Source organism: Balaenoptera physalus (assembly GCF_965194825.1).
Source record: "Balaenoptera physalus genome assembly, chromosome: 6".
NCBI lineage: Eukaryota > Metazoa > Chordata > Mammalia > Artiodactyla > Balaenopteridae > Balaenoptera > Balaenoptera physalus.
The window spans coordinates 131,201,992-131,218,812 of record NC_138885.1 but is presented as its reverse complement, the minus strand read 5'-3'; the positions used below and the strand labels follow the sequence as shown (position 1 = coordinate 131,218,812).

Genomic DNA, 16,821 nt, shown 5'->3' with positions numbered 1-16,821 from the left:
CCTATTTCCCCACCCAATGACCTAAGTGACAAGAGCCTAGGATTCAGTCTATCCCTGGTCAACAGGGAGTTTGTGCGGGTATGGGGTATAAGGTGGGGTCCCACCTGAGTTAAGGATTGCAAAGCATCCTTTGCAATAAAATACCCTGTGCAAGGTTAGGAGTGGTGCAGAGCACAAAGTGACGTAACGCTTTAAGTCACCTCAGGGGCCAGTGCTATGTATGTGGCAGGAGAGGAGCAGACTAGGTCTCCTACTAGATGTATAACCAAATGATCTTTGGTTTCTGTTAGTGTGCAGCAATTATACTGCCACTGTAGTGCACTGGCAAGACAATTCTTGTGTTGGGGCTTGCAGGGTGAGACATGGGCATATGCTTCTCTAAAGGGAATGAACCTTCCTAATGTTACTCTTTCTGGGAAGGGGCAAGTCCTCAGATGGGAAGTGCAAAATGAAAGAAGTAGGCCAAGGTGTCTTTCCAGAAGCTCTTAGGTCTAGACTTTTGAAGGGCAGATGTTGAGGTGTGGGCGCCCGGGTGATGCTCAGTGTGGGGACAGGTCAGAACCTAGGTGGGCCTGGATCTGGGAGCAGTGGAAAGCAGGACACTTCTTGATGTTTTGTTACTCTCCGTTGCTCTTCCTTTTGTTACCCTCTAAGGTTTAAGTAAAGTCCTGTTCAAAAGTCTAGTCTCAGTTGTGCTTGAGGTACTAAGCAAAGGATTATGGGCACCATACTTGGACCAAAGTGATAACAAGTCCTCTCAGCACCCAGGTCAGTGGGCAGAGGGAGTCGTGGTTAGTAAGGAGGAAGGGGATGTCCAAATGGAGACTGTCCATGTGGTCCGGCTGTCCTCCCCACCTGGGAATCATTCCTCTACTGCTAATCTCTGGTAATCTGAGTTTCTTTTATTAGACAAGGTAGTTTCCTTTTTGATGGTGTCTTTGTAATAAAGGCTTTCAACCATTCCTGGCTCTCTGGTGAATAGCCTGTAGGTCAACATGGATCATATTTCAGAGTTAGGTACTCCTGGGTAGTGTTAGGAAAGTAGCAGGGGTAGAAACCCAAAGTCCTATGTAAGGGGGTATTTCGTGTGGAAGGCAATGACAGAGGTAAACTCAGCCATGAGGAAATAGGTAACTCACTCAACCTTCAAGCATTAAGGAAACATGACATCAAGTATATTCTGATTTAGGCCATTCATCTGGCCACTAATCTGGGAGAGGGTAACAGAAGGTATTTAAGATTTCTAAACATACTGAATTTTTCTTAAGTTAAAAATGTTTGTGCACTTATTCTCATTTAACTGTATTGTGACCCAAGAACATGATCTGTATGATACCAACGACTTTTTGAAATATGCTTAATGCTTTAATACAAAGTCAATTTTTATATATGTTTTCTCTTGAGAAACACTTGAGAACACGGTGTAATCTTCATTTGTGGGTATTATACTTAGATATGGTTATTAGAGTTAGCTTGCTGACCATGCTGTTCAAATTTTCGGTAGTTTTACTGAATTTCTGGTCTGTTTGAACTATCATTTCCTGGGAAAGGCATATTAAATTAACCCACTATGATGATGAATTTATCAATTTCTCCTCATATTTCTGTCAACTGTTGTTTTAATATATATTTTGAAGCTATATTACTTGGTAATATGTTTAGACACTATCTTTTCTGATGAATTGATCCTTCTAATTATCATTTAGACTCTCTTTACATTTAGTAATGTTTTCTATCTTAAAAGCTATTTGTCAGACATTATAAAAAATATACTAGCTTTCTTTTGCTTAGTACATTACTGGTATAGCTTTTCCCACCTTTTTACATTTAATCTTTGCGTCTTCATGTTTTAAGTGTGTGGTTATAAACAGCATATAGCTAGATTTATCCAGTATAACAGTCTTTGTTTTTTAACTGCAGAGTTAAATTTGATGTGCTTATTAATTTTTTTTGGTACTTTAATATGTGCTTTTTATATGTCCTGTGCTCTCTACCACTTTGGAAGTTATCTACTGTATTTCTATTATTATTTAAAAGATATTTGAAACATTTATGGAACATGAACACTATAACATATACATTATATAAAATATAAAATAACACAGAAACTGAATATTAAAAAGTGTACCTTTATATGTTCCCAATTCTGTTATAAAGTTAACAATAACATGACAAATTTTTTTCAAACATTGATGATTTTTGGAAAAAGACCTTAATTTGACAATTAATAGCACTCTAATACTATAAAAATGAAAACGAGATCTAAGAGCAATGTTTGATATTTTGTTTCTATTTTTTAAGATTTACATTTTGGCAGGGCCAGAAGTGGAAACAGGAACTTTTGTTATTCAAGTAAATGAATTATGTGTTTTACTATGACATGCATGAAAGGCATTACAGAGTTTGGTTATTTGTCTTGTGTATTTCTTTGGGGGAGTAGAGGGAGCTTCTACTGCTACAGTTATAATAGATAACGCCCATATTTTGATTCAGTACTTGTACCTACAATTATGTTCTTGTAGCAAGTCATCTTCTCCCTTCCCCTTATCTCTGAACATTTTGTGAAGCTAATCTTTATAGGCTCAGTTTTTTAAACTTTCTCCCTTTTTATTATAAGCACTTAAAGCTATAAAATTTCCTCTAAGTATTGCTTTAGCTGCATCCTTGCATGTTTCATAACTTTTCTGTATGTTTACTTTTACTAGAACTTTTATCTTTGGCAAATCTTTAAGGCTTTGGTTAAGAATTAATTCTTCCGGAAAGGATACGCTTATGATTCTGACTGGTTTCTAGAAACATTGTCCATTTGGTGCCACTTTAAACTAGATACCTGGCTTGGAATTTTATGGACCATGCAGGTAGTATTAATTCAGGTCCTGAGCAAACTTTCTGGGTCACTAGACATTAGAAGGTACCATTAGCTGCTTTGGCACATACCTCTTTCTTTGGTTATCTGCTCTTGTTTCATTCTTGGCTTCTAAGGGCTGGCAAGCCCTTTCTTGCCAGCTCAGCCATACATTTCTAAAAGACGCATCATTTTAAAGAGTATTATTGAAGAAGAGTTCTTCAGGCTACCCATTCTATGATATTACTGGAAATATAAGTCCTATGCAAAATATAGTGTATATACACATTTGTGCATTTTTTTCTGAGGATAGACTGTGACTCTAAAGAGATTAAAACCACTACCATACGTTCTGTTTCAGCCTTATACAAACTAAAATAGCAAATTCTACCTGATGTTTTACAGATCTCCAGGCAAGAGGAAATTCTACAGATAACCATTTAAAATTGATTTCCAGTCTTAAACTATAATTCAGAAAGATATATGCATCCCAGTGTTCATTGCAGCACTATTTACAACAGCCAAGACGCAGAAGCAACCTAAATATCCACAAACAGATCAATAAAGAAGATGTGGTACATATATACAATGGAATATTATTCAGCTATAAAAAAGAATGAAATAATGCCATTTGCAGCAACATGGATGGACCTAGAGATTATCATACTAAGTGAAGTAAGCCAGACAAAGACAAATATCATATGATATCACTTACATGTGGAACCTAAAAAAATAAAATAAAAAGATACAAGTGAACTTATTTACAGAACAGAAATAGACCCACAGACAAAGAAAACAAACTTATGGTTACCGAAGGGGAAAGGAGGGGGAGGGATAAATTAGGAAGTTGGGAGTAACACACACATACTACTATATATAAAATAGATAACCACCAGGGACCTGTACTCAATATTTTGTAATAACCTATAAGGGAAAATAATCTGAAAAAGAATATACATACATACACATACACATACACACACACGCACGCACGCACACACACATTCATGTATAACTGAATCACTATGCTGCACACCTAAAACTAATATGACATTATAAATCAACTATACTTCAATAAAATAAAATTAAATGAAATTTTTTCAAAAGTTGATTTCCATTCTCAAAATATCACCTGATTTCTACATTCTGGAATTACCTTGGCATTACCTCCCTATACCAACCTAACCTCCAAACACTTCCAACAGAGGGTAATAAAAAACAAACTTTTTCCATTTCCGATGTCTTAACATGCTATTAATTAAGATCTATCTGCTAACAAAGGAATACTTGGATTTTTGTAATACCAACTTTCTATTTCTCCAAACTAACAGATGACCGTACTGCCACTGCAGATGTACTTGGTTGTTAAAAAGCCTTTTCTTAACTAGCAAGCCTGTTTGCCAAAATAATTAAAGGACAAAAAGTTCTGGCTTTTGCATCATAAATTGGTTTTTTGTTGTTGTTGTTATTGTTCTTCACTATCATGTTAAGGTTCATTCAATAAGTAAATTTTATCAGAAAATTAGCACTCACTGAATCTGGAAATGGCAAGGATACAGACAGGAGGGAGACAGATAAAAATGACAAATAAAACCAATAAACAACTTGTCGTGGAAGCCTGTAGGTATGCAGTGAGAAGAGTAGTGCAGGCTATACAAGAGACTCATGCAAGAAAATACTGGGGAAGAAGTGAGCCTCAGATATGCCAGCTCACAGAGCTGCAGGACCAGATGTCATGATCATAATATATAATTCAGTTATCTTACAGTATCACTGAGACATGAGGAGATGGACTGAAAACCATGATTGTGATGAGGGAAAGGTACACCTAATTCTAAAGAAATAGACATTGTAGGAGGGCATGTGGTGTAAGCTTATAGGTCAGCATAAAAGCCCATAAACAACCCACAAACTTAAGGGTCGAAGCACGGTGGAAATAAAAGTGGCAAGGTAAGAAACAGAAAAAGGAGTGAAACACTAAAAGTTTGTAACAAGATGCCTGGTTAGACCGATTAGATCAAGCGATTTTCAAATGCAAGGTACCGTGCATGACACTCAGGATATAGAGATGTCCAAGGACTGCCCTGCTTTTAAGAAACAAGCAAAAAGGAGAATTAAATCCACAAGCAATTATATTTATTGCTGCATTAGACACATGAAGAAAATATGCTGATAGGATAGGAACAGTTCATTCTGCCAGGAGGAAAGGAAAGCTCCGCAGAGGTTTCATCTTGCTGTTGAATAAAATTCTGACACAGAAGTAGGAAGGGAGGCCAGGCATTCTAACTGGAGGGCAAAGGGCAGGGTGAAGTGGATACGCAAAGCCTGGCGTGGCCAGACACCACTAGGGGCGCGCGCGGCACGTGTGTGTGTGTGTGTGTGTGCGCGCGCATGTGTGCGTGCGTGTGTGTGTGTGTGTGTGTGTGTGTGTATGTTGGGGGAAGTGGCATTGGGAGGTGGGGAAGGTGCAAAAGGGGGCTGGGGAACTAATCTTAAAGGACTTTGATAACAAAGCTCTGCTAAGAAATGTGGACCATTCTGCAGGTATGAGAAGATTTTCAAGCAGAAAAGTGACATGATCTGGTCTTTGTGTGTACATAAAAGAAAACTAACTGGGTAGCAAGGCAGAGGGCGCACGGCGGGGGAGGGGAGATTATTGACAAGACCATGACAACAGTGCTGAGAGGAAGAGGAATCAAATGTGATTCCAGAATTCCCTTTTTTAAAAAAACTTTGGTTGACTAGGTGGTAGATGATGATGTCTTTATAAAAGTAGGGGACGGAGAATAAACAGGTTCAGAGGGGAAGCAAGGTCCCAGCATCCCTGTCCTGGTGCCCACCATGTTCTCCCTCTCAGCAAACCCCCAAATCTGTATCATTGCAACTTCTGCTCCCACACCTAGAAGGCTAAAGAAAATCACCCAGGCTTGGTAGTATTCCAACTCAGCACACGTGAACAGTGTTTGGGAAGGTCTTGTATGATCGGTTTCCGGTCAGCTCCCCATCCAAGCCCTTTCACTATCCCCTGCTCCCCGTACACAGCCCCTTCCCCATCTGCCCTCAGCAGGAGGGCCGCTTCCTCTCACAGCTGAAGTGGGTATTATCCAGGGTTAATACTCAGCAGCGGCCCATTCCCTACGTCTTGCTTCTCTGCCTCAAGGGAAGAGGTGTTTACCCTCCATGCCTTGGCCTCACTTTCCACTTATACTCTGAATTCACTCCCACCTTCTTCAAGACCTTGCAAAATCATCAGTTCCTCTCACTCCTATATTTTCAACTTCTCCTTCTCCAAGCTGTCCTGTCCTCCCTGCCACTCATAGGTTTCATAGCCAAGCTTCTTACGGAAAGCCACCTCCATTCCTGTTTTCCACTCCCTTCTCCACCACCTGCAGTCTGGCTTCCCCTCCTCAAAGCCACTGACACTAGTCTCTCAAGGTCGTCAATGATCTCCAGGTTGCCAAACCCAAAGACTTCACAGTTCTCTCTTACCTGACTCTCCTACAGCCTTTATGGCTTTTCTGCATTTAGCCTGCTCTGCCTGCCCCCTCTCCCCTCTCTCTCCTTCGTCTCCAGGCTCCCTGGCCTCACCTCTCGGTTATTTTCCACATCTTCCCAGGGGCCCAGCTGGGGTCCTCTTCTCAGTCTGTGACTTCTCCTGGGCCACCTCTCCCAGGCCCATGTACTGATGACTCCCAAATCTCCATCCCCAGCCCTAACTCCTTTGACTTGTCCCCTTCATATTTCTACCTGGATGATTCTCAGGGACTGCAAACCCAACATGTGCTTATCTCTGAATGCACCACCTTCCCCCCGAAACCAGCTCTCCTCAATATTTCCTATTGAATGCCATTATGTTCTGCCTACTGCCCAAGCCAGAAACTTAGATGACATTTTAGATTCTTCTCCTACTGCCAATATCAAGTTTACTAACTTATTCACTCATTCAACAAACATTTCCAGGTGTGTCAACTATGTAACACACAGTGCGCTGGGCACTGAGGGTTCAACAGTGAACAAAAGGACATCCCTTCTCCCGTAAAGCTTACCATCCAGGAGGACAGACCCACAAGAGTACCTTAAAGGGACTTGAGAAGCAGGGGGTGGTGGGCTGGGGAGAAGACTGTGGCAATAGTGGGGTCAGGAAGGGCCTCCTTGAGATGACGTCTGAGTAGAACTTAGAGTAGTGAGGGATCTGGGAGAAGGGGGGTCCGGACAGAGGGAACAGAAAGTACAAAAGTGCTGAGGCAGGAGCAGCCTGGCATGTGAAGGACAACACCACGGCCATGTTGGCTGGAGGAGGGTGGGTGAGACAGGGGCTGTGGGGAACAAGGCTGGAGAGGCAGTTAAGAGACCGCAGTAGGAAGATCAGAAAAAACAAACAAACAAAAGAGACAGCAGTACGTCCCAGTAAGGACTTGGGTGTTTATCCTCGGCAGGACGAGAAGTCTTGGAGGACTGGAGCGGGGGGGATGACCTGATCAGATCTACATTTTACAAGGACTGCCTTGGCTTCGATCCGTGGGAAGAAAAGGCCGACACGAGAGAGCGGCTAAGAGGCTCCTGCAGCGGCCCGGACCCCAAGTCCTGCCCCGATTTCCTGTCCCGGCTAGTGCCTCCCTCCAGTTCTGGCTCCTCAGCCTCTGCCTTGGTTGGGGCACTTGCTGCCTCTCAGAACTCAGACCATCTTAACACCACGCTCCATCCAGACTCCTCACTGCGGCCACAGAGATCTCTCCCACCTGCAAGTTGGAGGCTGACTCTCTCCTGCTGAAAGCTCTTTGCTTCCCATTACACTCAGGACAAGACTCCCACTGCGGAACGGAGCCTGCGAGCCCCTTTCCGGTCTTACCGCACAGACTGCTCCCACCCCGTCTCGGTTCAGCCACGTTCACTTCTGCTTCCTTTCGGTGCCGAAGTCTTTGTACCATGGGGCCTCCACACACTCTGTTCCCTTAGCTTAAAACGTTTTTCCTCCCCACTGTGTGGCTCACCCCTGTTTATTCTTCAAACTGAGGTTTAAATACTGCCGTCCGTCCTCCCACACCCGCTCTCCATGAAGTCTAAACTTTCTAGCAGGGCCTACAAAAGAATTCATGATCTCCTCCCTGCTTTATCTACGACTACCACCCCACTTGAACCTCACGGCCCAGATATTTCAAGTTCTGTGTGGTTCCCTCCAAAATACCATGTATCTGGCGTCCTGGGACTTTGCACACACTCTTCCCTATGCCCGGGAACCCCCTCTCCTCTCGGCAGCCTGTGGACAACCACCAGAGACTGACTCACTGAGCGCCTGCTCTGAGCCTCACACTGACAGGGGGTGTACGGGGGGAGGATAGATAAGAAACAAGATAGTCAATAGCGCGTCAGTGGGTGATGAGTGATGAGGAAAAAAGTAAAGCAAGGATGGTGGAGAGCGGTGGGAGGGGAAGAAATTAGAGGCAGAGTGACTAGGGAAGGCCTTACTGAGAGAGCGACCCACCTGATCTCCACTCAGCCACACGGCTCTCCAGGGAAAGAGCAATGCAGGCCAAGGGAACAGAGCGCAAAGGCTGAAGAGCACGGAAGGAAGGGGACTGGAGACTCCCATGAAGTGAGGGAGCAGAGAAGAAGAGTTAAAGAAGGCAACTAGAGAAAAGTAGTCCAAAAACTACAACCAAGAGTAAGTAGAGCCCCCTAAGTCCAAAGAAGAGTAGATGAAAAGCCAAACACTGCACACATGTTTGCTGAATTGAAGCCAGGGACAACCTGTGTCGCTGAACTTTCTGAAGCCACATAGCAGAGGGAGTAAGAAATAAATGGGAAGCAGGAAAGTAGCTGCAGCAAGTAGACTGCTCTTCAAGGTGTCCTGATGGACAAAGGAAGGTGTGAACACTCCTGAGGCTGTAGGGGGCTGAGGAAGGTCTTACAGGATGGAGACTTAAGTTTGTGAGAGGAGGAAGCCAAACTAAAGGGAAACATAAAGGGGCTGGGGTGAATGCCTGGTGGGGTAAGATCTTCCCAGAGGTGAGAACAGAGCCCAGGAAGAGGGTTTGGCCTGGCTGCTGCGATTTGCTGGAACCTGGTACTCATAAGCTCCAGGACTCCCACCCATGCCCTCTTCCTTCCCAGGAGCAGATCCAGAGCCTTCATCTCTGCTCTTTGCTCATTAAAATTACTACCATCCATTCTATTGCTCAGGCTCTCCAGCCTAAGCCAGGGGAGCACAGTCTTTCCAGCTCCTACTTCCTCACTGCCTCCAAAGACGATCACTCGTGACAAGAACGCCCAGCAGGTGACACGTATAACCACACGGGGAAGTCCAGAGTTTAGGAATTCTATGAAATTCGTACAGACTTTCTCCTAGTCTCTTGTTCCTATTCCCTAAGTGCGAAGGGCTCCCAGGAACAGAGCTCCCTAGTCCATCCTCCTCAGGGAAGGGAAAGGGAAAGCCAGACAAGAGGCAAACCAGCAGGAAGACTGGCGCCCCCTACAGCAGTGCAGGTAGTGTGCGTTCCCTTGGTCCCTCAGGCTGGATGATGACCTGAGCACTTCCTCGTTCCTGGACAGGAGGACAGATCCCTCCTTCTTTGAGTCGGATGGCTGCCCTCTGTGCGGGTGGGAAAGACGAGCAGGTGGCTGAGCACAGAGGTGCGCTCCTTGGGTGGGATTTTCGTGGTTCAGAGGCGAAGGCAGCAAGGAGGAGAGACGGGCAAGAGGGATACGACTCTGGGTATCCAGCCCAGGCAATCCATCAGGACTTCTGCTAAGTTATCGTTAAGGTGTAAATTTCAATTTCCAAAAAGCCTCAAGGATGAATGGATTTGTTTATTTATTCTTAATTCATTCATCCATTCACTCATTTTCCCCCAGTGGTTTTCAGTATACTCACAGAGCTGTATAACTCTGAGCTAGTAATTTCAGAACATTTTCATCACCCCCCCAAAGAAACCCCAAACCCATTAGCAGTCAGTCTCCACTCCCCCTTTCTCCAATCCTTCATTTCTAAGGTCTGGCTAGGATAACCCTGCCGTGTTCAATGGCAGAGCACTCATTACAGAACCAAATATTAGAGAAACAAGACGCCAGAGCAGCAGGGAACATCAATTTCCTGTAGGATCTGTTGGGAGCCTGAATCAACTAAAAGCTGAATAAAGGTCCTGACTTGTCTGACTGATAATTTCCTCTCTCAGAGACTAGAGCAAAGCAGTGATGCAGGTTTAATTGAACAGAACAGGTGGCTGGAACTGGCTGGGAGAGAGTCACCGTGCCCTGGCAGCCAGGGAGGAGAAGTCTGGATACAGGCAGCCATTTACCTCAGAGCTCATAAAGGCAGAAGTAACGCCATGACATGGGAAATGGGTTCAAACTTAATAAGCTACAGGACATAGAAAAATATACAGGATGCTTAACTGGGAAGCTGTAATTCAGATATACATGACAGCCATTATCTAGTATCTGAGGCGTTGTCTCATGAGAGACAAGACTTATTCTATAGGCTCCCAAGGGGCATACATGGGACCAACGAGTGGAAAATTACAGGAAGACAGTGGTATTTCAGATCATTACAGGGAAGGATTTCCTGATAGTCACGCAATCTTAAGGCCAAATGGGCTGCCTGTAAGGTAGACAGTTAAAGTGCAACCTGGATATTCAGTAAGTAGATGCTGTAGAGGTAATCTGAAAACCAGAGGGTGATGTGACAACTGTGGCACTCCCACACTTGAGCAGTGAAGTCAACTGTGAGGTGTGTTGCAAAGGTCTGTTACAGTAATCGAACACTGGAGTGTGTGATTTACTGTCTTTAGGTTCTGGGTGATCATTATAACCAGTCTTACTCACTTGCATTATTAAATATCTTCTTGAGCTAAAGTGAAAGACTCCATGTTAAAGTTAGCGGGCTGGTTAATGCTCATGGGAATGTTGCCCTCAAGTGTGTTTATAGGCTGTAAGAGGTGAAAAATTACCGGGCTAGATGACTGGTAGAATCTCTTCCAAAGCTGAGATTCCTCAAGGGTAGAGGGCACCCCCTCCTCAGCCTTCCAACCTAAACATGACCTACTGGGGAGCAGGTGTCACTGTGTTTCTGCAGAATTCACCTGCAGACTGTAATGTCTAAATCTCGCACCTATAGGAGATACTGGTAACAAGTCCTGGGGGTTCTGAACTCTACAGAAAGGGAGAGTAAGAACTAAATAAATTACTTCTGTCTGTGCATTTTATCTTCACAGAAGAGTCATTCAGATGATTTCAGTGGGACCAAAGGAAAGTTTAACCTTTATATTTTCTTTAAATAAAAATGGTTATAGATGACGTAAATATGCCCAGAAAACATTATTTGCTTTTTGAAACATTAAACTTTTTTTCCTCTATGCAAGAAATGACATGAACTGGTAACTACCAGAACCTGAACTCAGCCAGCCTCACCCCAATCCAAACTGGAATGACTTTCACTTTTCATCTCCCTGGATAAATGGCCTTGGCAGAAACAGCTGTCACAAAGGCCAACTGTAGAAGTGCCACCATAAAAATGCTTGACTGCCCAACTCAGGCCTTTTCAGGCTCTTCCCCGACTCCTCTGCCATATCCCTGTGCTGCTGCTCTGCCAAATGACCAGATGTTAATTACTCCCCTGGAATGCAAGAATAACTACGCAGATGGAAGGTATCTGATCACCTGGTACAGCGGCTACTGGGCAGCCTGTGATTTCTGGCACCTCATAATTTTTTTTATTACAAAATTTTTTCATTATAAAGCTATTATTACCACATTGTAAAAATTTGGAAACTAGGGAAAAGAGAAAAATCACTTATGAACCCATCATCCTAATAAAATCACTGTTTGCATTTTGCTGAGTTATCTCCTCTTCTTCATGGCTCTCTGTGTATGATTAGATGGACTGCACACATTTAGCCTCCTCTGCAGAGCATTTGCAGCAGCTTATATAAACACATATCATCAGACACACAGCTCCATGTAGACATGCTCTCTCCGAAACCATCTGGTCCTCCTGATTTCCCGATTTCTAACTTGTAGATGCCATCTCCTCGCCATCCAGGTTGAAACCTTTGCCCCGTCTTGGATTCCCCTCCCTCAACTCCAAATCCATTTCCATTGATTCTCTTCTGTCATCACCCCTTCTTCACAGCTGTCCTCCCCACCCCCATTAATAATAATGCCACCACCTCCAGTCCAGTTTCTTCTACCTACATCTCTAAACAATTTTAATGTTTCTCTGACTCATTTCTCTGCCTCTGCTTCCTCTCCTTTTCCTTCATCTTGCGTTGCTAAATGATTTCCCTCATTATGAATGCTCTCCCTGAACAGCAGATTGAAAACAATTGGTTTTAGATTGTCTGACAAAGCATATTCTTTGGTTGGAAATTTATAAACATGTACAACTTGTCCCCAATCAATCCTTCCTGCTCCACCTTTTCCCTACACGAAGCCTCTGCTGGTAAGCTGGCACCCTAGACGTGACGCGCAGCATGTGGAGCGAGTGGGACAAGGCACGTGCCTGCTCCCTGGTGTCCCTGCAAGGGGAATACCGTGTGGGCCAGCTGAGATGGGGTAACAGGGATTAGGCCTACCCTTCCACCAGTAACAACTGTAGAAGTGGCCAAAATAAACGAAGCAACTGTTTCCAAGCATTAGGCTACAAATAGAGCAGGGCTATGAAGCTGGAGAGAAAGGAAATACAGGAAGTGAGGTCCAGCGTCACCTGGCTTTCTGCCGGGGGGGCACTTTTCAACTGGGGCTCAGGGAAGTGGATGTGAGAGTGATATGCCCAAGCCTTTCCATGCAGCAAAGATTGCTCAGGATATAAGAAACCAACGTAGTATTTGCTTTTTAAAGTAGGCTGCTTAAACTTTAGATTTAAAAAATATATAATTCCTCTGAAATTTCCATGGGAACTTTTTTTCTCTCTTTATGCTTTATCTTCCTTTCAATTTTCTTTAGTTGAAAACACTGAGCACCATTGCCCACAGTTTCAAGGAAGACTCACTAAAAGGAGATGAAAGCACCTCTGGGCAGTGATGTTTTCTGTCTCTCAGCTTTGTATCTACTGAACCTCACTGTCTTTTATGGAGAAGAGGCAACACGCTGAGCCCATGAAGCTCTGCATTAATGGAATATGTGAACATCTCTACAGTGTCTGCCAAGACCAGGCCACTGGGCCACCAACACTGTGCAGGAGATTGAAGCTGCAAGACTGCATGCCATCATGGGCAAGCCATCAAAGGCCACGTGAGTGCCAAAGCCCTATCGGAGAATAACTAAAGCCACAGCAGTCACCAGACCCCACCCCAGTGAGGGGCAGGCAGCAGCTCCAGACTCTCAGCGGCTCATCTGGAGGGCCATTAGGAAGGCATGGCTAGGGTTTGCTCTTTTTTTTTTTTTTTACTTTATTTATTTATTTATTTATTTATTTATTTATTTTTGGCTGTGTTGGGTCTTCGTTTCTGTGCGTGGGCTTTCTCTAGTTGCAACAAGCGGGGGCCACTCTTTACTGCGGTGCGCGGGCCTCTCACTATCACGGCCTCTCTTGTTGCGGAGCACAGGCTCCAGATGCACCGGCTCAGTAGCTGTGGCTCACGGGCCTAGTTGCTCCGCAGCATGTGGGATCTTCCCAGACCGGGGCTCGAACCCGTGTCCCCTGCATTGGCAGGCAGATTCTCAACCACTGCGCCACCAGGGAAGCCCTAGGGTTTGCTCTTTTCATACCTCACACATTTTCCCCTCCCCCTATGATAGTTTTCAAAGACCAGTGGCATCAAAGCCCACTTTTTCCTTTCTGGCTCCATCCCAAAAGAATGTTGCAGGAGCCTCTAACAGCTGCCTTCTGCAACTTGCTGGACAGATGAAGACCTACGCGGGGCGGAGCAAGCTTCTCCAGCTCAGGCCTTGAGGGGCTTCCTCAGGGGAGGCGTTCCTGCCGCTTCTGCTGAGCATGTCTTTGGACAGCACCCCTTGAATCACCCCAGTGTGTCGTTCAATTCAGGTAAAAAAATTCTGTGCTTCTCCGAAGCAGAGCTTAGGGGCCTTCTTTAACACATTATGCCCTCACTGCAGCCTCCTGCAGGGCCAGGCCTGAAATTAGTTCTTCTGCCCGCGCTGCTGTCCCTTCTGAGGCCTGAGAAGGGTCCTAGCAAGAGGACATTTCTTATTCTCACTCTCACTGAAGTCAGTCGGCAGCACAATCTTTCGGTCACATACTGTGCAGGCTCAGGGGCCTACGGCAAGTTCAGGGAGTACCAGGCAGCCCGGCTGGCCACACAGGGGTGCACGCTGCCTGCCACCTAGAGGGGGAGAGAAGCTTCCATCCTACCGTCAGCGATGGGCTTGCAGGAGAGGGCGTCGTCAAGGTCTCGGGCAGTTGATGGGTCGATGGTGAAGACACAGTCTTTTCTAGGGAAGATTGAAGACATAATTAGCAAGGCCACTAGTAACGGAAACTTTACCCCACTGTAGTACAGCTTTAAAGAACAGCTCTTTTGCAAATATATAAATGGTAGACAAAGTGGGGAGTAACTTCCCTCTTGTCTCTCTAACAGGGGATCTTTAATAAAACGTAAACTGGGGGACGATAACAAGGCTCCGTACTGTCTCTGAGTGTCTTTCTCTTCCTCTCTGCTGACTGGCCCCTACTTCTCCTTGATCCTGAGTTAGAACAGGTGTGCGCAGGTGGAAGTGAGGCAGCTTCCATGAATGAGGCTTCCCAAGACGTTACCTGACAAGAGGGGCAAGTCCCTTTGGCAAATTACTCTCCAACAGTCAGTTCTTTCTTCTGCCTCCCTCTTCCTCAGTGGCTGATTGGAACCTGTCCTTCAAGGATTATATGAGGATGATTTACTGCTCCTTCTCCTATCTTGCAAAAGTGGGGTGTGCCAAAGAATAAACCATCTGGCTTGTGACACAGGGGGATGGGACTCAAGAATAGGTTCTGCAGAAAACTCTGGGCCCATACAGTTAGCCATGATGCAATTCTACTTGGAAATGGCCCTAATCACAGTTTATTTCCATGAAATAATCATATACTTCATCCAAGCTCACATAATTAAGTACACCCTATGCCTATTTATCTCCACACAGTATTCCTATGCACATCTCATTCTTAATCTGTGAAGCCCCTGGACATTCTCATTTTGCTTTAGAATTTCCCAAATAACATGACCCACCCAACCTACCCATTCACACCATATAAATACCTAAGATTTGGGCAGTCGGTCCTAAGTTCTCCACACCTCCTGCCCCGTCTCCCGAGGCACTGGCCTGGAAGTCAGGGTGTTCAGCAGGAACCAGCCTCCCTTCCCCATACACAGGCTCTCTAGTCAGCATTCCCTGCTCCCACTGGACTCTCCTCAAGTTCTTCCTCCATTCCCTCCAGTACTATCAGCCCCACTGCTGCCATTCCCCGGTCCCCTCCTGCCTCATCAACACTGATGATGGTGGACATCCTGGCAGCCACCACAGTTAGTTGGCTTTGTTCTTAAAGTCTTATTTCCTATGTTGCTCTTCTGCTCAAAACGTCCCCAAAGCCCTCAGAGGCTGCCCAGCAGCTCTGGGCGCTGGGCTGCAAAGCTCTCGGGGCCTTGTTTTACCTGTCCCCTTACTGCTCCGTTCCCTTACTCCTGATAACCCTCACCAGCCCTCTCTGATCCTCCACACTGATCATCTCACCACCATAACACCTTGATTCTAAGACAGTATTAATTCTAGGACACACTATCAATTCAATAATAGCTTTTTGGGGAAACAAAAACCCCGACCACGTTAAATATATACATTGATTTTAAAGTACTTCAGGATTTCAGAAATGTCAAGATGTTTTTTTAAAGAAGACTCTTAAATGGTAAGTGGATAAATGGATAACTGAACTATGGTACATCTATACCATGGAATACCACTGAGCAACAAAAAGGAACAAATTACTCATACACGCAACAACTTGGATGAATCTCAAAGGTATTATGTCAAGGAAGCCACTCTCACAAGCTTACATAGTCTGTGATTCCATTTATATGACATTCTCAAAAAGACAAAATTATATAACAGAGATATAAGTGATTTTCAGGGCTTGGGGAAGGTGGGATTAGAAAGGGGTGCTTGTTCTGAGGGAATGGAGCTTTTCTGTATCTTGATTGTGGTGGTGGCTACATGAACCTATATGTGTCAACATTCATAGAACTGTACAACAAATAAAGGTCAATTTTACTGTTTATTAATTTAAATTTTTTTTTAATTTTAAATGTGATTTCTGAATCAAGGAAAGTAAAAAAAATTGTTAATAGAATTGATTGATGGGTAGTAGAATTATGGATTAATATTTTTCCTTTATACTTGTCCATATTTTTCAAATTCGCACTATGATTAAGTATTACTATTATAAGTGGAAAAAATTAACACTGTATAAAATCTCCTCCAATCAAAAAATAATCAGATACATAATACTGCTTATAAGGATATTCAACAATCTTATAGACTCCTATTGCTTAATATAGTTAATAGCTTTAAAATGATGAAACTGGTAAAACTATCTACTGACTGGTACACTAAGAAAAGGGGAGAGGGAAAGGTGAGTGCCACTCAGGTGGAGGAACGACAGCACTTAGAGCACAGTCCCAGGAAGAGTGCTTCATCAGAAGATCCACTCTTCTCACTAAACATCTCAAGAATAGGCACATACAGTGTGGGGAACATAAATGCTGAGGTCTCAGGAGATAAAGAAATAATTTGTTTCACTATGTAAAAGAAACTGTAATTACACAAGAGTGCCAGAGGAAAAGAGAAACACCGATGTCCCCTGGAAAGCAAGCTCTTGGAGGGCTTTGTGTTACAGTGCTATGAACAGAGGTTGCAACTCACAAATGTTTGTCAAATGAATGAATGCATGCATGCTGACAGGAAGAGACAAGGAAGTGAAATTAATCCTGATACCATGGTCATGGGCTCTAAATTGGTGAGGATCTTGAACTTGATTCAGAAGGTAAAGAAGG

The 16,821-nt window shown here is 44.2% G+C and overlaps 1 protein-coding gene across 2 annotated transcripts in view; it reads right to left on the bottom strand.

Moving 5' to 3' along the window:
• Positions 1-16,821, bottom strand: part of DIS3L2 (DIS3 like 3'-5' exoribonuclease 2) — a 380,422-nt gene that overhangs the window by 130,590 nt on the left and 233,011 nt on the right. For both annotated transcript variants that reach the window (XM_082466171.1, XM_082466170.1), the window contains one exon: positions 14,154-14,233. In XM_082466171.1, the coding sequence (XP_082322297.1) occupies positions 14,154-14,233 (80 nt within the window). The remainder of the gene's footprint in view (positions 1-14,153; positions 14,234-16,821) is intronic.